The 22,832-nt window shown below is 45.6% G+C and overlaps 1 protein-coding gene across 5 annotated transcripts in view; it reads left to right on the top strand.

Moving 5' to 3' along the window:
* The window catches only part of Tmem268 (transmembrane protein 268), a 36,907-nt gene extending 32,903 nt beyond the window's left edge, over positions 1-4,004 (top strand). For all 5 annotated transcript variants that reach the window (XM_045142091.1, XM_045142089.1, XM_045142092.1 and 2 more), the window contains one exon: positions 2,892-4,004. In XM_045142091.1, coding sequence (XP_044998026.1) covers positions 2,892-3,071 — 180 coding nt within the window. In that variant the 3' untranslated portion in view covers positions 3,072-4,004. The remainder of the gene's footprint in view (positions 1-2,891) is intronic.
* Positions 4,005-22,832: the final 18,828 nt, after the last annotated feature.

Raw genomic sequence — 22,832 nt, 5'->3', positions numbered from 1 at the left:
TCTGGGTTGATGTGCCATAGTCCATTAAATAAGGGCTTTCAAATTCATTCAACCCCATAGTAATACAGTTTCCTGTCATGAGTATCAAATGTGTGCATGCATGTGTTTTGAAAGAAGTACAGCCTTTGTTCAAGCCTCAGTGTGGGTAGACCATCCTGTGTCCCTATGATCCCCAAGCCTATGACAGACAGACATGGAGTTAGAACAACCTCTCAGATTGTCACAGAATTTAATCCTGAATAGAATTCTGTAGCATGCCCTCTGAGGTCTGGATGACTTTCCCTTCCTTGATGGGTAAAGGAGGGCCCAGATGTCCATGACCTTGATCCGGCTCCCAGAACAGGGGGAGGGGGCTGAGACCAGGCCAGGAGCACTGCTGATCTTAGTTGTCAGCGTTCTGTGGCGGGCTCTTGCTTTTTCTGCTCCACATCTCAGACTACAGTGGTGAGAAGACCCGCCCGCTAGCGACAGGCTGGTGATTTAAAGTTTTCAGTATTTCTTTTTTAAATTAGTTTGTACTCAGTGAATACAGTCAAGTTGGTACCATTGTTAGCCTCCTCCCTGTCCTCCCCCTCCCTGTGGCCCTTCCTTGTTGGGCTATATGGGTCATGCATTGTGGGATTGGCCTTCAGTTATGGGTAGGAGGCATTACCTCATGACCTTTTTTTTTTTAAATTAGTTTTGTATTCAGCAAATACCGGCAGTTTGGTACCATTATTAGGCTCATCCATGTCCTACCCCCTCTTCATTGGCCCCTCCTTGTTGAGGTACATGGGTCATGCATTGTGGAGTTAGCCCACAGTTATTGGTACGATCAATATCTCTGCATATCAGGACCCAACATGTGGCTCTGACATTCTTTCCGCCCCCTCTTCTGCAAAATTTCCCTGAGCCATGCTGGGTTCATTTTTGGTCTGCTTCAGTGATGAGGTGTTGGGGGCCTCTGAGGCTCTGGCTCTCTGATTTGGTAGGAGTTGATTTTTCTCTGTGTTGGTCTCCTTCCCCCTTGTGCTGGTATCCGGTTCATCAGGAAAACAGCACCCTTGCTTGTTTCACCAATTTTCCTTAGTTTCAGCTGGGGCCCTTTTGAGATATGATGGGGTGGCTCTCTCCTTAGGATCTGCATCTGTCTGAAAAAGAGAAGCAGATTCTCCAACGGAGAGTAAGTTAGCACCAGGATAAATGAGATAACCCTTACTTTTTTTATAGAGAGTTTAATAGGTGTAGGCCCTCTTGTACCCCATGATTGATGGTAGCTTGATATTGGAGAGTGGGCTTATGTTTGGATATGGTTCTGACTTGTTTCCCAGCTCCAGCTATGGGTCTTGTACCACTGAGGGGATCAGTTAGCCAAATCAAGAGCACTTGGTTCCCCACCATGGCTGTGTGCCACTATTGCACTTGTGTGGGCATCATAACAGGTTATTTGCTGTTAATTAGGTTAGACCATGAGTTGCTTGGACAGATATTGGTCATTTTCCCCTAGTCTCCCATGTAGCACCTTCTGGCACTAGACATGCTGACTGCCTGGGGACTGACTCTCCTGGCTTCCAGCCATGCTGTTACCTCATGACCTTCTTGAAGTGAAAGCTTGTTCTTTTTTTATATTTATTTATTTGTCTATTAGAGAGAGAGAGAGAAAGAAATGGCATTCTAGGGCCTATAGCCACTGCAAACAAACTCCAGATGCATGTGCCACCTTGTGTATCCAATTTATGTGGGTACTAGGGAATCGAACCTGGGTCCTCAGGCTTCTGCAGCATTGAAGGCAAGATTTATTTCCCCCCCATGAGGTAGGGTCTCACTCTAGCTCAGGCTACTTCCAATTCACTATGTAGTCTCAGTGTGGCCTTGAACTCACAGTGATCCTCCTACCTCTGCCTCCCAAGGGCTGGGATTGAAGGCATGTGCCACCATGCCCAGCTAAGCTTTTTTTTTTATCTTTAATTTCAGGTCTTCATGCTTACAAGGCACGTACGTACTTTGCTGCATTGAGCTATCTCTTAGTCCCTAAATCCAAGTTTTAAGGGCTTTCTTTACTTTCTAGTTTTTTTACTTAAGTAAAATATGCACAGTATGAAACTTCTCGTCTTAAGCATTTTTAGGTGTACACTTCAGTAGCATCAAGCACATTGACGGTGCACTACTATCCCCACCATCCTCCTCCAGAACACTGCCCCTTTCCTTGCGGAAGCTCAGGCCGACTAAACACTAACTTCCTGTTCGTTCCTTAGTCTTTCTCCCTTGACCTCTGGAATTACCATTCTCCTTATCATACATTTGTTCTTTTATGGTAAATCCAGCTTTTATAAGCAAACTCTGCATGTGCTAGGCATATTTGTATAAAGAAGTTGACCAGGTACCTTATGTGGACTAAAGGATCTGCCAGCAGGAGAATATCCCCTATCCAGCTCCCATTCAGTGATTTTCTTCAAGTGAGTCAGCCTGACCTCACAGACTTCACAGACTCATGGATTTTAGAAAGTACAGTGTGTATTAGAGAGTGCGCACGTGTGTGCGAGACAGGGAGAGAGAGAGAATGTGTGTGCATGTGCGTATTGGGGGTAGGGAGAGGGGGCTAAGGGTAGTGATTTCTGGAATGCTCTGTGCTTGCAGATCTCTTCTGGGAATATCATTCTTGGTTTTCCTGAACTACACCCCAGCCCCTGTATAGCTTATACTATTATGGCAGTGATGCCCCTGTGTGGGGATGAGGCAGCTGAGATCACAGCAGCCCCTAGCCAGTGAGTTACGCATCTGGGGTTCTAGAGCAGCCTATATCTTCCAAGAGCCCTAGGGGCCCAGGAAGGCTTGATTTTCCCCTGGTGCTTAGGCCTGTGACTCTCCAGGTATGTTCTGTGTTCCTCACTCTGCTTCCCTGCCTTTTGCAGGAAATGGCTCGGCAGCTGCTGGCGGTGTTTGGTGGCTATTACACCCGGCTCCTGGTGACCTCCCAGCTCCCTCAGGCAGCAGGGACACGACACACAGACTCTCCGAGGGTTCCATGCCCCTGTCAGCTTATAGAAGCCCACTTCCTGGGCACAGGGTGCTGCCTGTTCCTGGCCAGGTGACCTAGGGACATAGGCGTTCACCTTCCTCTGATACTGAAAGTTGGAGAAGCTTGAGGAGTTCTTGACCACCACTGTGAGTTGAGACAAGATCACCATTTGAGGACACATCAGGGTTGGTCACAGGAACCTCACGTGCATGCCAGTACCCTGCACAGAAACACCTTTCTGGCATGCTATGTTTCTCCTAGCTTCACTGAGTCAGTGGTAACTGAGCTGGTCTCAGCTCACTCCTCTCTGGGCTGCTTGGGCCTGTGGCCTGGATGGAAGAACTGATCTCTCTTTCCTTCCTTTTCCCAAGAGCCCCACAGCACTGCAGACAACTGCACAGGGAAAATCCCTGTTGAAGCTTAGACTCAAATGGTACTTCCACTCCAGTCCCTTCATGTCAGATGGGGAAACTGAGGCTCAAGGAGGGCACTGCTGTTTCTGTATTACCTCTGACCTCCGAAGTTATAAGCCCACCTGAAGAAGAGAAGAGAGTCTCAGAATGTCCTCTGTTCTTAGGCTTTTCTTCCCGTGTTTTATGAAGGACAGCAGCATCTGGCCTACAGAAGACAGATAGAGGCAAGGGCAGCTGACCGTTAGCTGTGGACTTGGGACACAAGGCTCTGACTTGATGGTGTTTCTGTTCAAAGCACTGGCTTGGGCTGTGCTCTCAGCCCACAGGGTCAGGAGGGTCAGTGGTGCAGTGCTGCGAGGCTGGCCACTCCTGCACCTCAGAGAAGAGCTCAGAGACGCCACGTGCTCCACTCCCCGAAGACTGCTACAACCCAGAGAAGAGCTCAGAGACGCCACGTGCTCCACTCCCCGAAGACTGCTCCAGAGGCCACAGCCAAAAGCCCTGGCCCAGTGTTGTGAGGCTCCCAGCCCAGCTCTCATCTGCGATTTTGGTTTTATCTCCCCCAAAACACCACATTAAAAGTTGAAACTCTTTTCCTGAATGGACATTCCTTTCTGTCTGCTGGTCTCTCATTCCTGCTTCCAAGTCCAGTTCTCTTGTCTCTCCTTCAGGAAGTCCTCCGCACAGCCAGCCCTGCTGGCCTCCATCTTATTGGAGCTTGGGGTACAACTGCTACCTACTCTGATGCTTTCTGATTCTAATTTCATTTTCCTATGCACACACCAGTTTTTCTAGCTAGACTGTAAACCCCTCAAGGTCAAAGACTCCACTTTTAATCTTTTTATACATGAATTACACTTGCTTTGAAAAAAGTCCTGTGACCTAATTAGTTTACCATCTCCATCAGCTTTGGAAATTATTCTGCAGACATGGTTGAATGATGGGACCTAGGATGTGAGGGACCTGGGTTCTAGTCCTGGACTTCTAGAGATGCAACTTTTGGCGCATTACTTTCTCTGGCTTATCCTCCATTTGCCTATCTATATGATGGCTGGAATGGACGATTCTTTTTAATTTTTATTTTTTTTATTTTTTATTTTTATTTTTTTTAACAGATTTTGAGGTTTATTAAAATAAAGTATTAGCAAACAATATGCAAAACAAGTTTCTTTAGTGTTATGGCTTTGATAAGCACAATACAGTAAAATCTAAACATTTTTATAAGTATCAAAAAGAGAACTGAAGCATGTGACTAGAATTCCATCTTCTACAACAGAAACGGAAGCAGAGTGCGTCTCAGTCAGAAGCAGACCTACGGTGCTGCCATCGCTTTGGTCATTGCGAGCAGTATGAAGTATCTAAGAGAATGTAGCCAGATACACACACAGGCTCACTTGCCATGATTCCACTCCAACCCCAAAGTAAGAAAGTTTCCAATTGCAATTTTAATCAACCAAGTTAAAAAGAGCATTACATACCCTGCCCAGCCATCATTCATAAGATTCCCTACATTTAAATTAAAAAAAAATTGCTTGTGTATATAGGGGGAGGCATGTGCATGCCATGGTAAGGTGTGAAGGTCACAGGACAACCCTGAGGTGTCTGCTTATCCTCAACCCTCTTCACAGCAGTCTCTTACTGCTGCGAACAAACACCAGTATAGCTGCATGGGCCACACTGCACATGCACTTGGCTTTATGTGGGCGCTGGAAGGATCGAACCTGGGTTGGTAGGCTTTGCAAACAAGTGCCTAATTTTTATTTTTTTATTGACAACTTCCATGATTATAAACAACTTCCCTTGGTAATTCCTTCCCGCTTCCCACTTTCCTCTTTGAAACTCCACTCTCCGTCATATCCCTTCCCCCTCTCAGTCAGTCTCTCTTTTATTTTGATGTCATGATCGTTTCCTCCTATTATGGTGGTCTTGTGTAGGTAGTATAGCACTCTGAGGTCAGGGATATCCAGGCCATTTTGTGTCTGGAGGAGCATGTTGTAAGGAGTCCTACCCTTCCTCTGGCTCTTACATTCTTTCTGTCACCTCTTCTGCAATGGACCCTGAGCCTTGGAAGGTGTGATACAGATATTGCAGTGCTGAGCGCTCCTCTGTCACTTCTTCCCAGCAGCATGGTCAGATTGGATGATTCTTAAAGACCAAAGTTCTAGTGATTTCTAGTTTATTCTGCTGGTATTCCTTTACCTCCATGCGCTAAGTATGCCTTCTCCTAAGCTGAGATGTCCTGGGTGATAATATACTTGGAAAGATCATGGGTCTGGCTAGTAGGAGACCTGGATTCTCATACCAGATCTGCTCCTTCCAGGTTACATGACCATGGCTAAATCCACTCCCACTCGATGCCAGTTTAGTCCTTTATGAAGTGATCTGGTGGATTGAAACATCTTACTGCAGGTAACTAACTTGCCATGTAGGAGACACCCTGCCCTTTGCTTTCCCTGGGCCTGAGACACAGACATATGTACATAGCAGCTGGGAATGTCTGTGGTGGGTGTCTCTAAGTATGTCCCATGGCAGCACTCCTCCCTGGAATTATTCACGATAGGGAGTGCTTTCTCATCTCTTACAGGAAACACCAATGTGAATATGGTGAAGGGAAGCCCATGTTCGTCATCCACTCCCAAACATGAGTATGTAATCATAAGAGAAAATAAAAACATGTTTAGTAAAGGAGTGAGCAGGTCTTCAGTTTTCAGGTCTGCTTCTGGAGGTGTGTGTTCTTTCTACCTTTTCCTCTCTAGAACTTCCCTCTGGTCTCACTTGGTGGGTGAGGCATGTGATGTGAACCAATGGTGCACTTTCTCTGCCTGTGTGCCTCAGTTTCCTTGTTTGTTAAGCCCTATAACAAGGTTGCTGTGAAGTTCAGACACTCTTAGTGTTAAGGCCTGCCTGTCAGAGACAGACGCCATGCAGGTGAGAGCACAGGCTGCCCTCAACCCTTGGATTATAGAGTCCCGATGATTTAAAGCCAAATTCTGCCACTCAGATTCAGCTTCCTTTCTGCCATTGGGTCTTTGTCCTCATCAGTGGATTGAAGGAAGAGAGAGTGACCTTGACATGGGAGCTGGTGTGGAATGCCTCTCTATTATTGGTCAATGATGGGTCCAGGGTATTCAGTGTGAGAACTGCTGGAGGAAGAGGGCTTTGGACCTCAGGCCCAGCCACAACATGGGCCACCCTCAGGTTTCTTTCATCCTTCAGTGGTCTGGCATAATCCTTTCCAGGTTCATCCATTTCCCTGCACATTTCATTTTCCTTTATTGCTGAATAGAACTCCATTGTATAAATGTGCCACATCTTCATTTTCCACTCATCAGTTGAATATCTAGGCTAGTTCCATTTCCTGGCTATTGTGAATAGAATGGTAATGAACATGGATGTGCAAGTATCTCTAAGGTAGTGTGAAGAATCCTTAGAATATATGTCTAGGAGTGGTATAGCTGGGGCATATGGTAAATCTATTTTTAGCTGTCTCAGGAACCTCCATATTGATTTCCACAATGGCTCTGATGACCCAAGGAGGTAAATGTGTCTTGTTTCCAGCTTCCTTTCTCTCTCATATATATTGCTCTTGATCCTTTTTCCCTATAGCCAAAGTCCTACCCTGGAAAGTTTTTTTTTTTTTATTTGATTGATTAGTTTTCTTTTCAGCAAATACAGGCAGTTTGGTACAATTGTTTAGGCTCATCCATGATCTACCCCCTCCCAATGGACCCTCCTTGTTGATGTAAATGGGTCGTGCATTGTAGAGTTAGCCCACAGTTGTTGGTACGATAAATGTCTCTGCATATCATGACCCAACATGTGACTCTGACATTCTTTCTGCCCCCTCTTCCGCAAAATTTCCCTGAGCCATGTTGGGTTCATTTTTGGTCTGCTTCAGTGCTGCGGTGTTGGGGGCCTCTGAGGCTCTGGCTCTCTGATTTGGTAGGAGTTGATTTTTCTCTGTGTTGGTCTCCTTCCCCTTTGTGCTCTACCCTGGAAAGTTTTAATCATGGTGGTTGAGTGTCAGTTATAGCACATGAGGTCCACTCCCTGGCCTCGTCTTTGGATTCCGGTTTACCACCCATTTCCCCAGAGTCTTCTCCAGCATCCCTTGCTCTACCCTGGATTGTTGCATCAGCCATAGCTATGTTCTTGTTTCTTTCACCTGATCTTATCTGTATGATGGTTAATTTCTCTTGTCAGCTTGATCAGTTCAGGCAACAAGAATGTTGGGCTGGTCTGGGGTTGTTTCCAGAGAGAATTAACTGAGGGAGGAAGACCTTCCTCCAGAGAGAGCCTCCCTTCTGGTGGCAGTCTGCTTATACAGAGGTTCTAGGAAAAAGCAGTGCCTTATTGCCTGAGAGCCCTGGCAACTAACTTCCTGGTGAGTGTATCTACCCTGCTGCTGCCGTCCTTTGTGATCTGAGAAGGCAGCTTCTCAGTCTTCCACTGTGAAGATCAGAAGCTCTCCCGGAATCCTCCAGGCCTTATGTGCCAGAGTGGTATGCAGCTTCAAGGACGGAACAGCTACAGTGTTCTCAGACTCTCCAGCATGCATACAGCCATTGTTGGAATCCAGGCCTGTGTCCTATAAGCCAGTCTAATAAGTCCACCTTCATAATATACTTATTTTATTGGTTTTGTTCCTCTAGAGAACCATGACTAAGCCAGTGTGTAAATCAGATCATAACACCTCTGCCTGGAACCTACCAGTGGCCTCCCATGCCATACAGAATAAAATTGCTTTCTTCCCTGTATCTCCCCTGGAGAAGTGCATAAGCTAATCTTCAACTCTCTGCCACCTACCACCTACCAGTGCTGTGTCCTTCTTCCTTTCCTCTCTCCCCATTCCAGTTGTGTGCTCAACTTGGCCTTCTGCTCCACCTTCTGTCTGGGGTGCACTTCCTTAGATGTCCATGGGGTGGCCCTCGCTCCTCTGCTCCCACTTCAAGTCATTGCTCACAGGCTACTTTATCTATTGGGACCTTTCTGGGTTCTTTACCCTATTTATTTCTCTCTAAGTGCCCTTCTACAGTCCTATCTGACTCTGGCCCAGCCTAGAACTTCCCTCTGGTCATTTACTGTCCTCTTGCCACCCCCCCCCATTAGAAAACCTCCAGCCAGAGATAAAACTCAAATTCTATTTTTTTGTTCTTTAAATTATTTATTTGCAAGCAGAGAAAGGAGAGAGAGAGAGAGAGAGAGAGAGAGAGAGAGAGAGAGAGAGAGAGAGGGAGGCAGGCAGGGAGAGGAAGAGGGAGAGGGAGAGAGAATGAATGAATGAATAATGGGCACATCAGGGCTTCTAGCCACTGTAAATGAACTCCAGATGCATGCACCATCTTGTATATCTGGCTTTATGTGGGCACTGGGATTGAACTCAGGTTGTTAGGCTTTGCAGGTAAGTGCCTTAACTGCTGAGCCATCTCTCCAGCTCTCCAATTCTATTATTTTTAAAATATATTTATTTGAGAGAGAATGAGGGAGAGAGAGAGAGTGGGCGTGCCACGGCCTCCAGCCACTGCAAAGGAACTCCAGATGCATGCACCCCCTTGTGCATCTGGCTAATGTGGGTTCTGGAGAATTGAACTGGGATCCTTTGGCTTTGCAGGCAAACACCTTAACCGCTAAGCCATCTCTCCAGCCCTGATTCTGTTCTTTTGACCAGGAGGAAGTAGTTTTCCCTCAACAAAGCTCTGATAACTTCATCGTCCCGTTTCCTGAGAAATGGATTATGAGGGAGGGGTCCAGCCTCAATGGCCTCCAAGCTCCAAGCCTGCTAATGCCTGTTTATCTTGTGTGGACCTCACTCCCTCTCCTGGTTCAGTCCCGTTCTTCAGTGTAGGGGTTGCCTGAGGGGTTCCACCTTCCTCTGCCCCGTATTCTTTCCTCAGTCTGACTTTCCCAGGTGTCACAGCTAAGAACAGTCTTTGTTTTATCAGTGCTGGACATGGAATCCACGGCCCCTTGCCCATGCTAGGCAAGTGCACTGGCACAGAGCTCTCTGTACCTGAGCCCTGCTAGTGCTGTGCGTGAAGCCAGGGCCTCTGCTGCTGTGGCCTCACTCTGCAGGCACTTCCTGAAGGGCATGATCAGAAGTGTTCTCTGAGAGATTGTGGAGTTTATATCTCAAGGATCTCTCCAAGGATTGACAGACTGCTGTCACTGTTAAAAGCACACGTTTCTTACATATTTGGATTTGAGGTACTAATTTCCACTGTACCTCACTGTGTAATTTGGAACAGATACACCTTTGAAGCTCACTTTACCTCTTTGTACAGTGGGGTGGTAAAACCCGCTGTCACATGTTGTAAGGACTGGGTAACAGAGGTGTACAGTCCTTAGTACCATGTCTTTCATTTAGTAAATGCTTCCTTACATCACCAAAGGGTGATGGGAATTGTTTCATGAACTACCAGCAATCCCCTCTAGTGGGAGACAGGAGCCCAGGAAGGCACCCTTGGATATCACCAGTGGGCTGTGAGCTTCAGGTCTCTAGTGATCTCACAGCACGCTGCCCAGATTAAACAAAGTCACCCGAAGTCAAGAAGTCAGGTTTCTAGAACTATGGCACCCTTTGAGGTCATCCAGTGCAAGTGGGGAGATGGGGACCCAGAGAAAAACCATGAATGGCAGCCAAGGAAGGGTGGCATCTGCTGCCTGTTACAAATGAATACTGGCCGTCTAGGAATGTGGCACCCTTGTCACTTTTTTTCAGCCTAGAAAGGCAGTATCCCTTGCCTGCTCTTAAATCTCACCCATGGGGCCTCACACACCTGCTGCTGGCACAGTGGACAAGAGGCTGCCTGTGATGTCATAGAACTGGGACCCAGGGAATGTTGGGGACAGGGTCTCTGGACTGGACCACACGATGGGGAGGAGGGACATGTCTTCTGACTCTTTCTGCAGTGGTCTCCTCCTCTGTCCACCATGTCTACCGGATTGTTGGTGGGGTGCTCCCAGGTGTCCCCCTGCCCTGCCCTTCCTGGGTTAGAGACTAGCTAGGAGGTATTAAGGCAGAGAAAGATTCTGTGAAAATACATTCATCAGTCCTTCAAGTTTCTATTGGCAGAGCCAGTCATGACAGACCCAAGGTGGAGAAAAACACTGCTCCCAAGAAGATTTGGTAAAGAAGGGCATGGGATTCAGGAGCCAAATTTCCTTATGCTCAGCTAGATACCATTGCTATACTTACTTTACACGTGAGGAAACTTTGGCACAGAGAATAAGAGGCTAAGACATTTTTTTTAAATGCTTTTTTTTGTGTGATGTGTGAGCGCACATGCATGCATGCGTAGAGGAGAGGTCAGTGTCCGCTGTCTTCCTCAGTTGCATTCTATCTCATTTTTGGAGATGATCTCCCATGGAACATAGAGCTTACCAATGCTGCAAGACTAAGTAGAGAGCAAGCTTTAGGAATCCCATCTCCTCCCCCTAACAGGCATGTGCCTCTGTGCCCCGCTTCTACGTGAATACCAGGGATCCAAATGGAGGTCCTCAAGCTTGCGTGATGAGCTTTGTACCGACAACTATGCCCCATCCCCAAAACCTTAAAGATTCTTGTGCTGTCAAATTATGTCACAAGGAAGTTGTACCAATTGTTCCTGCCCCAACAGGGTGAATGTTGGGGTATCACCTGGTACTGCAGCCTTTCCTCTTCTGTCTTGGCTTCTGGCTCTGGAGGCAGGAGTGCTCAGAGCTGGGTGGAAGATTGTGCCCATGACTGGGCCCTCAGAGATAATGGATTATATCTAGGTCAAAATCACTAAGGAGCAGCCTTAAGCACAATTCCCTGTACAATGTGAAATAACATGCCTTCAGATTTCAGGGAAGAGAAGGCATCTATTGTAGTCAGGTTCACATTGCTGGCAGAAATCATCTGACCAGGAGCAGCTTTTGGTGGAAAGGGCTTATTTTGGTTTACAGACTTGAGGGGAAGCTCCATGATGGCAGGGGAAAATAATGGCATGAGCAGAGGGTGTACATCATCTCCTAGGCAACATCAGATGGACAATAGCCAAGGAGAGTGTGCCAAACACTGGCAAGAGGAAGCTGGTTGTAACACCCATAAACCCACCCCCAACAGTACACTGCCTCCAGGAGGCTTTTATTCCGGAATTGACATCAGCTGTGGACGTGGCATTCAGAACACCTAAGTTTATGGGGAACACCTGAATCAAATGACCACAGCATCCTTGGGTGAAGGGACAATATTCTGCTTACCAGACTTTAAGCATTGACCTTAGGAGACAATTTAAAAATCAAGAAAATGAACAAAGTAATTGCTGGCACACACCTTTAACCCCAGCACTTGGGAGGCAGAGCTAGGAGGATCATCATGAGCTTGAGCCCACCCTGAGACTACGCAGTGAATTCCAGGTCAGCCTGGGTTAAAGTGAGACCCTACCTTGAAAAACCGGAAAAAAAGGAACAAAGTAATCAAAAGTATGAGTCAAGTTAAACATAGAAATTATCAGAATATCAAAATAACAAACCAAACCAAACCAATGGAATTAGCAAATCTTTTGAAAAAAATTAACAAAATAGTAAAGTGGAGAAACCAGATAACAGGCACTACATCAAGTAAAATTGTTTTGGGGGGCTGGAGAGACAGCTTAACTGTTAAAGTGCTTGCTGCAAAAGCCTGAGGACCTAGGTTCAGTTCCCCAGAACCCACATAAGACAGATGCACATGGTGGCACATGTGTCTGGAGTTCGTTTGCAGTGGCTAGCCAAGGTTCCTCCCTTCACTGAACAGTCACCACTCCCCCAAAAACATGGGCATAAAAGACTCCCAGATGCCATTCTTGCTCTCACTTTGACCCTCTTTCTTGAAGGTGTGTGTGTGTGTCTCATCTTTGTCTTGGCCTCTCACCTTTCACTCAACATGCACCTTACCCTTCTCTTCTCTCTGTCTCTCTGTGTGTGTGTGTACGTGTCTCGCTCTCCCCTCTTCAGCTCAAAGCCAGCTCTGCCCCGCCTGTCTTCCCCTAATGTGCCTCAGGTTTTTGCTAACACCAGCAATCTTGTCAGATGCAAGCACCCACCACACAGGCATTGGGGCTCCCTCTTCCACTCTCCCTGACCTTCCCTTCCCCTCTTAAACTGTGCCCCTCTGAGCCACAATAAAACCCATTCTTCTATACCAACAAAGGTGTGGGCCCAGAACATCTGTTTCAGAGTTCTCACAACATTGTGGTTGTCACATTTCTTTCGCCACTTTGTCTTTGGTGAACTTCACATTTCTAAAGAACACAGGCACAGTTGTCCCTCAATTTGAATTTATCTGATGTTTTTGCTTTTGATCAGATTCAAGCATCTCATTTGGAGCAACAATAGCCCAGGAGTGTGATGCTGTGCCCTCCTTAGCACAAGGGATCAGGAGGCGCATGACACACAGGCAGGGCGATTATGGGCAACGATTGGTTGAGTTTGGTGGGTAGCTCAGGGATGAATTACTTGCCTAATGTAAAGGACCCTGAATTTGATCCCCAGCATTGCTAAAATTAAAAAAAAAAACTTTTAAATTTTTATGTTATTTATTTATTTGAGAGAGACAATGAGCATGCCAGGTCTTCTAGCCACTGCAAATGTACTCCGGACACATGTGCCACCATGTGTATCTGTCTTATGTGGGTTTTGGGGAGTTGAACCTAGGTCCTTAGACTTTGGCAGCAAGTGCCTCAAGTGCTAAGCCATCGCTCCATCCCTGGATTGTATTGTTTTTGATAAGTACTGTCATTATGTAAGAGGTGACCAACATTTTTAGAAAATACCCATGGAAGGATTTAGGGGAAAGGACATGAAGACTCACATGTCATTCAGGAAAGAGGGGGGAGAGAGAAAAATGATAAAGCAAATGGGGGAAAATATAAACAATTATGGCATCTGGGTAAAGATAAACAGGAGTTTTTTGTGCATTCAGGCAACTTCACTGTAGTTATTCCAAAAGCTATTCAGAAAGTTAAATTTGTGGGCTGGAGAGATGGCTTAGCAGTTAAGTGCTTGCCTGTGAGGCCTACGGACCCCAGTTCAAGGCTTGATTCCTCAGGACCCATGTCAGCCAGATGCATGAGGGGGTGCATGCATCTGGGGTTCATTTGTAGTGGCTAGGGGCCTGCATACCCATTTTTTTTTCTCTCTCTCTAACTGCCTTTTTCTCTGTCACTCTCAAATAAATAAAAATAAAATTTTTTTAAAAAAGTTAAATTTGTTTTGTAGGTTAGTTAGGTGTTGTATTGGAACAAGTAAGATATCATTTGTAAGAGACATGCTGTATCTAGTAAGAGAAGAGACATAAAGGGAACACATATCCTGTGATACAACCAAAGACTTTACTTACAGGCAGCTCCCTAACCCTGGCTATTTCAGGAGGCAGCCAGATGGCTCAGACCTCTTTTCCTCCTGCAAGAGAGTTTCCAAATCAGTCTTCATGATTCCTGGCCACCACTACCTTCTTCCTCACGGACACTCTCTAGCAGCTGTGCAGCACAGAGAAGGTTCAGGGCCTCTCTCGGAGGTAAGGCTGCATCAACCACTGCATGCGGAAGCGTTCTAGACTTCCCTCAGGACATTTTCCAGTCAGCAAATGGTATGCAGTCAGCTCTGAAAGAAGGAAAGAAAGCATGGTACTGGGTGAAGGCCTTCGAGCTGGGCTTGGATAGATGGTTGTTTGTATCCCTCCCAGACAGATTCTTAGACTCCTGAATCTCTTGGGAGGTCCGGCTAACCCCGTCCTAGTGGGTGGGCCTGGTATTGTTCTGCATGGTGGAGTTGGGGAGGATGCAGTGTCTTGCCAAGTGCAAGACAAAGGAAGTAGGAGACGTGGGCCCAACTTGGCTTGGACACTGATGTCATTCCTTGAGGGGTTGATGGCAAGTCTCTTCCTTTCTGTGGACTTCAGCCTTGTCAGAAGACTGAGGAGGAGTAAGTGAGCTGAGCTTAAAAATAATCAGGTAATTTGGCCTCAGAGTTCTATGGTGTCTTCAGCGTCACCTGGAATGTGACCGTAGCTAGCCCACAAACTCACTGGGTCTCCTATCAGGACCAGGACCCCTTGCCTGGAAGCCATTGTCAGGATTCTAGTTTGGGATTCACCCTCAAACTTGCTGCTGTTGTAAGAATATTTCTTTGAAAGGAGTACGGGATGGGTATGAGTGTGCTTGTAATTTTGAGGACTTCATTCTTTTGAGGCTGTGAACCTGCCGATAAGAACTCCATGGCACACGGGCAAGCTCCGCCAACCACGGAGGTGAAGCTGTTTGTTAACTGAAGCCACACGGGTCAGTGGTGGATATTATGGGGTGGAGGGTGTCTGGATTACCCTCTGTTAGCAGGGGTTGAATTCAAAATATATATTCTTTTTAAAACATGAACTTTCCCCTTCTTTGTTAAATATAATGCATAGCCATTATTAAAACAAGAAACATTAAATAATATGAGGCAGGGAAAACTGCCTGAACACCTCAAGTGAGATATTGTCTTCCCCTATGCATATATATTCTTAATTCTTATTTATTTTCAGGGAAGGAGAGAGAGAGAGATAGAGAGAGAGAGAGAGAGATGAATATAGGTACACTGGGGCCTCCTGCCACTGCAAACAAACTCCAAATGCATGTGTCACTTTGTGCATCTGGCTTTACATGGGTACTAGGGAATCGAACCTGAGTCACTAGGCTTTGTAGGCGAGTGAGTGCCTTAATGGCTGAACCATCTCTCCAGCCTGCCCTATACATATTTTTACATAGTTCATCATATTGTATATCTCATGTATGTGCTTTTTTACACATACATTATATCATAAACATTGTAAAATACTCTCCTTTGTGGATAATTCAGGATGTATTGAGCCCATGTCTTATTGTATGTTTAAACTTTTCCCCCCTAATTTTCCACTTTTAAGATCGCTATGGTGAACAATTTTATCTTAAGCTCTGCCTTTGTGTATTTCTAAGATGCATAACAAAGGATTTTGGGAACAGATTGGACTGTGCAACAGGGAGACAGCCTGGCCATTTACAGCTGCATAGCCTGAATGAATCTCTACTTCTGAACATACCTGCAGAACGATGTGTTCATCTTGGGTAATGATGCCCACCTCTGAGAGGTACTGCACAGATTAATATCCTTTTCCCAGTGCCATGTAGACTCTGTTGTTTATTTATTTATTTATTTGAGAGCGATAGAGAGAGAAAGAGGCAGAGAAAGACAGAGAGAGAGAGAGAATGGGCATGCCAGGGCTTCTAACCACTGCAAAGGAACTACAGACACGTGCACCCTCTTGTGCATCTGGCTAACATAGATCCTGGGGAGTCGAGCCTTGAATTGGGGTCCTTAAGCTTCACAGGCAAGTGCTTAACTGCTAAGCCATCTCTCCAACCTGCCATGTAGACTCTGACACAGTAGGGGTATCATCCCATGGGGGCTAGGTCCCTAGAGCCAAGGCAGACCTTCACAAGTGGCAATTGCTACTAGCATTATGTTGGGAAAAGGTGTTGGCATTTTAAAATTTCTCCGTGGGTGCATGGTTGTGTGTGAGTGTGGATGTGTGTGCACACTGTGGTGCACAGATATCCACATATGGAGGTCGGAGGAAAACCTTGAGTATGAATTCTCACATCCAACCTTGTTTAAGGCAGGGTCTTTCTCATTGTTCATCATCACTGCATTTGCCTGGCTAGCTTGTTTATAAACTAGGGGATTCTCTCATCTCACCTTCCATCTCACTGTCTGTATGCCCTGGGATTATAGACACTTGTGCTATGGTGCCTGGCTTTACATGGGTATTGGACATTTGAACTCAGGTCTTCATGCTGGGCAAGTGCTTTATCCATTGAGCCATTTTCCCTGACCCTATTTTTAAGGTTAAAAAAAATTTTAATATAAAATGGGCGTACCCCAGCCTCCAGCCACTGTAAACAAACTACAAACTCCAGATGCATGTGTTAGCCTGTGCATCTGGTTTATGTGGGTACTGGGGAATTGAACCTGGGTTCTCAGGCTTTGCAGGCAAGTACTTTAACTGCTAAGCCATCTTCCTGGCCCCATTTTTAAGGTTTTTGATACTTATTGTGAAACTGTTTCTGAAAGAAGGTTTTTTTTTTTTTGTTTTTTTTTTTTTGAGGTAGGGTCTCACTCAGGCTGACCTGAAAGTCACTATGGAGTCTCAGAGTGGCCTTGAACTCACAGTGATCCTCCTACCTCTGCCTCCCTAGTGCTGGGATTAAAGGCATGTGCTACCACGCCTGGCTTGAAAGAAGTTTTTAAAAGAGCTCTAATGAATTTCCAGAAGAAAATTATACCATGGATATTTCCCCGTGCCTTGTACAGTTCCATTTCTCAATAGATTGTGACATATTCTCCCCAGCATCCTGTCCTATCAGGTTTCTGTGTATCTTAGCTTTGCCTGATCCTGATGATAGTACTTCCCCCCCCCCCCCCTGTCTGAAAGTGCTGACTTTGACTGCTATCTTCTATGTACTATCCTCTTGTCCCTGGGCCACCAAGAAGGTTGTGACACAAGCTGGAGGCCTGGTGCCTTTTTTGTCTTTCTCTTCCCTGATAAGGTATCAAGGAAGCCTCATGTTCCAGATAGCTAAAGATGGAAGAGCAACAACTGATGTGTCCTCAAACTTGATGAGCAAAATAATACAGTACAGTGTATCCTAATCTCATGGAACCTCTATAGTCTCCATTTCTTTTTCTTTTGTGTGTTTGCATTTTATATATGTGTGGGTATTCTTGCGTGTAAGAATATATGTGCATGTGTGTGCATGTACATGTATATGTGGAGGCCAGAGGTTGATGTTAGATGTCCCCTCCACCTTATTTTTTATTTAACGAGGGAGAGAGAGAGAAGAGTTCAGTGTGTGAGAGAAAGAGAGAGAGAGAGAATTGGCATACTGGGGCCTCCAGCCACTGCAGTTGAACTCCAGACATGTGCATCACCTAGTAGGCGTATGCAACCTTGTGCTTACAATACCTTGTGCATCTGTCTTACATGGGATCTGGAGCATCAAACATGGGTCCTTAGGCTTCACAGGCAAGTGCTTTAACTGCCAAGACATCTCTGCAGCCCTCCACATTATTTTTTGAGATATTGTCTCTCACTGAAACTAGAGCTATCCAGTAGGATTTAGGGGTCTGCCTGTCTCGACCTACCTAGTTCTGGAATTACAGGTGTATGCCACCATGCCCAACATTTTACGTGGGTTCTGGATTCTGAGCTCAGGTTCTCATACTTAGGTGATGAGCATTTTTACTCATTGAGTCATCTCCCCACTCCATAGTTTCTCTTTCTTGATAGCCTATTTTGTACCAGGGAGTTATGGCGATTGCCTCATTGTATTCTCTCAATGATACTGAGAAGTGACAATATATTATGAAATCTTTGTATTTTACAGGTCAGGATAGGCGAGGCACAGAGAGATTAAGTGATTTGCCCAAATTATGTGGCAGAGCTAAGATTCAAATCCAAAGGCAGGGAGCTTAACCACCATCTTTATAGTCTTTGTCTATGTTCCTTAAAATATAATGTACATTCAAATCCCCTAGTGATCATGCTAAAATGAAATTTTAACAGATCTGGAGCAAGGGCTGAAAATGAATCCTAGCAAGCTCAGAGGTGATGACAGTATTGCAAGTCCATGGTTCACATAGCCCTGACTAAGCTATAAATTTGGCTTGGTATTATGGTCTGAATGTAGATTGTCATGTGTTTGAACATTTGGCCCCTTGTTGGTGGTGCTATTTTGGAAGGTTGTAGAACCTTTAGGAGGTGCAGCCTTGTTGGACAAACAGGATCAGGGCTATAAAACCTGAAAGGCCACCCACATTAGCCTTAAGGTTTTAAAACCTGGCCTTGCTTCCTGTTTATTTTCTGCTTCCTGTGCTGCAGTGTGACCAGCTCTGCTTTCTGCCAAGTCTACTCTGCCACGGTGGACTAGATCCCCTTGAAGCACAAGTCCCTGAGCTGCTTCTGGTCAGGTGTTTGTTCAGAGCAATAAGCAAACTACTGATACACTTGGGTAATTAGCCACCCACCTCCATCTCATTTCAGTTTGGAATTATCACTGTAAAGGTGAAGGAAATGTAGGATTTTCTATGCGGGAGGGGAATAAATAAACAAACTAAGGGGATGAGACAAAGTGGGTGTTCTTGTCATATACTTACCTGGTGCCTGTGACAGACTGTGTTGGATTTGTTTGTTTGTTAGGGTTTTATCATTATCAGAAGTTTCACAACCCCGACAGCATGAACAGAAGATCTTTGAAAACAGGCTTTGATGGGCTGCTGTAGGAGATAAAGGGATGGGGGAGGGCCATGAGTTCTGGGCTCCAATTCCACGTCCATTGGAAATTTACTTCATATATTGGGGTTGCATTGGATCAGCATCTCCCAAGGCATGACACTTCTTTCCATCAAGTTTTTTTTTTTTTTTTTGTGGCTTCCCATGGCCAGCAAGTTTAGGCTAGTCCCTGCTGCCTAAACTTCTTGTTTTATATAACATTTTCTTACCCATGTAGACAAGTTGAAGGCTTCACTCTGCCAGCTTTGTCTGCAAGGATGACTTGAGGAATTACTGATCTTGAATTTGAGCCCAGTTCTTTTGACAGGACTGTTTCCTAGATGAACATAAGACCACAGCTGAGAAATTCCAGTCCTTTTTCTGTGTCTACACACCATCGAGGACCCATTGCAGCAGAATCTTGATTCCTCCCGAAGCAGACCTTGAAGCTCAGGCATCATGAACATCATGACCTGTGAGACAGCTCCCCTCACTCATGCGCTAAGCTCAATCCCGTGATTTTTTTTTTTTAATTGCTCGGCATGGTGGTACATTCCCTTAAAAAATATTTTATTTTTATTTGACAGAGAGAAAGAGGGGGAGAGAGAGAATGGGTGGGCCAGGGCCTCCAGCTGCTGTAAACAAACTCCAGATGCATGTGCCACCTTGTGTATCTGGCTTATGTGGGTCCTGGGGACTAGAACCTGGGTCCTTTGGCTTTGCAAGCAAGCACCTTAACCATTAAGCCATCCCTCCAGCCCTTAATCCCATGATTTTGTGAGTCTATCTTAGTTCTGCTATCTGTTTGCTGGTGGGAACTATCTTCTTTCCCTATTCAATGTAGACCAAATCTATCTTGTTCCCATAGTCCTCATTTTATAGAATGTTCCTCTTTCACCTGGAAACCTTCCAGTCTCCTACCATTCCCCACACTTATTGGACTTTCCTTTCCAAGTATATTCTCAAGCTGTCTACCACCACCCATCGTCATTTCCCTCACCATAGCCATAGGAACTGTTACTTGTCACCTGGCCAAACTTTCTCGTTGGCTTGTGGCCTCCACCTAAAGCTGGAGTTAACATGGCTAAAATGCAAACCCTATCATATCAGTCCTGCCCTAAATCTTTCAGGATCTCCCCGGGCCTGTGGATCCAACTCCTTTTGTGATCACACTGTTAAAGTCTTCTCAGCCTAAACTTCTCTTGGTTTTGCTCACTACCTTATGGTGGATGCTGGATGGACAGTTCCCCCAATGAACCCTTTGTTATAAGGGATTCAGTTCATACAGTTTGCTCAAACTTAAGTTGGTCTCACTTCACACTTTTTAAATAAACATCATCTCTGAAGATGTTGCTTTTATACTTTATTTTTATTTATATGAAGGATGGGGTGGGGAATATAGGCACACCAGGGCTCTTGCCACTGCAAACAAACTCCAGACATATGCGTCATCATGTGCATCTGGCTTACGTGGGTTCTGGGGAATTGAACCTGGGTTCTTTGGCTTCACAGGTAAGTGCCTTAACCACTAAGCCATTTCTCCAGCCCATTTCACACTTTTTCAAGACTTGGCTGAGGAGTTACAAGAAGCTGCCTCTTATTTCTGGGATGAGTCAGGAGCCTTTCCCCTTGCTCACATACTTTTCCAGCTCACCCTATGTTTCCTGTGCCACAGGCTGCTACTCTGTAGAGGCTGCCTGACTCACAGTCACTGTGCTGTAACTACTTGCTGAAAACATTGCATTATAACTGTTCAGTGTTGCCCATTTAGATAGTATCCTGTCTTTCTCTATTCACTGAGCACCTCCCATGTGGATAGTTCTGCTCTGTGCCAGGCAGCCCTACTCACAGGATGGCAGGGTTGGCATTTTTAAAAACTTCTGGATCCTCAGCACTTGCATCCATGCAGGGGTGGGCATGGAGTAAGAACTTTACAAATATTTGTTGAACAGAGCATGAGTCTTCTTTGGCTATTGGTTAACTGCTTCACAGAGCTTCCTTCTGCTAAGCAATATTTGGCTCCCTGCACATAAGCTGTTCCTGATGGAGAGATGTACCCAGCAGGATGGACACACAGAGATGTCTCCATGGTATCTTAGACCATGGAAGACATCACCATACTTAGACCAGGAAGGGATACTTTGTGGTGCATTTCACCCCATCTCCAATGGTCTTTCTTGGATCTGCTGCCTGGGGAGTTTTGCAACATGCTCTGAGCTCTGAGGTAGCTCAATGAGCTCTCTTTAATGGGTTATTTTTCCCAAGATTCATAAACAAATAGCCATTTATGAAAGGCAATTAGATCTTTTGCTTTGGGGATGCATCATTTAGCAAATGTCCTTGTCATTAATCTGCTTAATTCTCTGCTTGTTGCTTTGCTTGCCATTTTCTTCATTCACTTGCTCAAAAACACTTGCTTTGTTGTAGATTGCTTTGTGTGTGTGAGCTGCACAAGAAGTGTTTCTTAAGAAAAGAATGGACACAGGTCTGAGAAGCCTAGACTGCAAGTCATCCCTGAGAAACCATGGCAGTTCTGCTAGCTTGTGATCTAGTCATATAAAGAAATGACTGACACTTTGACTTGAGTTCTCAGAAATCTTCATGTCTCTCTTTGCCTGTGTCCTGCATTGAGTGATTTACAGGTTCTGATTGTATGGCTTCTTTAAGTCCTGCTTGGCTAAGTGACTCAGGAGGACACTGCACAGGCTCAGACTTCACCAACTGCAGCATACTCTCACCTGTTCGTCAAGGTCCACCCTACATTAAAGTTGACACTGCTTCCTGGAAACACTCCTCCTCCACATGTACTCTCGCGTACTTAGTAATACGTGGAAAAATTTCACCAGGTCACCTTGAATCACCATGGCTACTATAATGACCTTTTGAAGTAATAAGAGTTTTGAGAGGGTCACGAAAAAGAGAGAGAAAACCCTGAAACAAACCCCAACAGAGAGCTTCTTTGATTGGCGTGTTCTGGCCTCAAAGAGAAAGAAAAACGAGGGAAAGAGAAGGAGAGGTGAAAGAAAGCTCTTATTCCCACTCACACCTTCTGAAACCTACTTTCTTGCCTCTTTCTTTTTCTACACAAGTTTTTCTCTACCACCCACTAAGGCTCCTCTTATAGCTCCCTGAGGCTGTCTAAATACTTCCTTCTGTGGCTTTGTTCTAGAAAAGAAAAATCATATCATATCACACACTGTCCCTTAAAATGGTTACAATACAAGGTGGATCTAGAGAGGTGGCATCTAGACCCAAGGTAGGGTGTCAACACATAGGATATTCTAAACTTCAGAGTGTCAGAAAGGTGATGACTCAAAATTTGGCTGGCTGCTTATTGTCCTGCACTGCCATACTGTCCACACCACCACAGTGTCCTACACTGCACGTTGTGTTACACCACCACACTGTCACACAGGTTCATAATGTCCTGCACCGCCATACTGTCGACAGCACACAGTGTCCTACACTACACGTTGTCTTACACCACCACACTGTCGCACACGATCATATTGTCCTGCACTGCATACTGTCCACACCACCGCAGTGTCCTACACTACACGTTGTCTTCCACCACCACACTGTCACCCATGATCATATTGTCCTGCACTGCCATACTGTCCACACCACCACAGTGTCCTACACTACACGCTGTCTTACACCACCACACTGACACATGATCATATTGTCCTGCACTGCATCCTGTCCACACCACCACAGTGTCCTACACTGCACGTTGTCTTACACCACCTCACTGTCACCCATGATCATATTGTCCTGCACTGCATCCTGTACACACCACCACAGTATCCTACACTACACGTTGTCTTATACCACCACATTGACACACGATCATATTGTCCTGCACTGCATACTGTCCACACAACTGCAGTGTCCTACACTGCACATTGCCTTACAACACCACACCGTCACACACGATCATATTGTCCTGCACTGCATAGTGTCCACACCACCGCAGTGTCCTACACTGCACATTGCCTTACAACACCACACCGTCACACACGATCATATTGTCCTGCACTGCATACTGTCCACACCACCGCACTGTCCTACACTACACATTGTCTTACACCACCACACTGTCACACACGATCATATTGTCCTGCACTGCATACTG

Source organism: Jaculus jaculus, chromosome 1 (genome assembly GCF_020740685.1).
Source record: "Jaculus jaculus isolate mJacJac1 chromosome 1, mJacJac1.mat.Y.cur, whole genome shotgun sequence".
NCBI classification, from domain to species: Eukaryota; Metazoa; Chordata; class Mammalia; order Rodentia; family Dipodidae; genus Jaculus; species Jaculus jaculus.
This window is presented reverse-complemented; position numbering and strand designations above follow the sequence as displayed.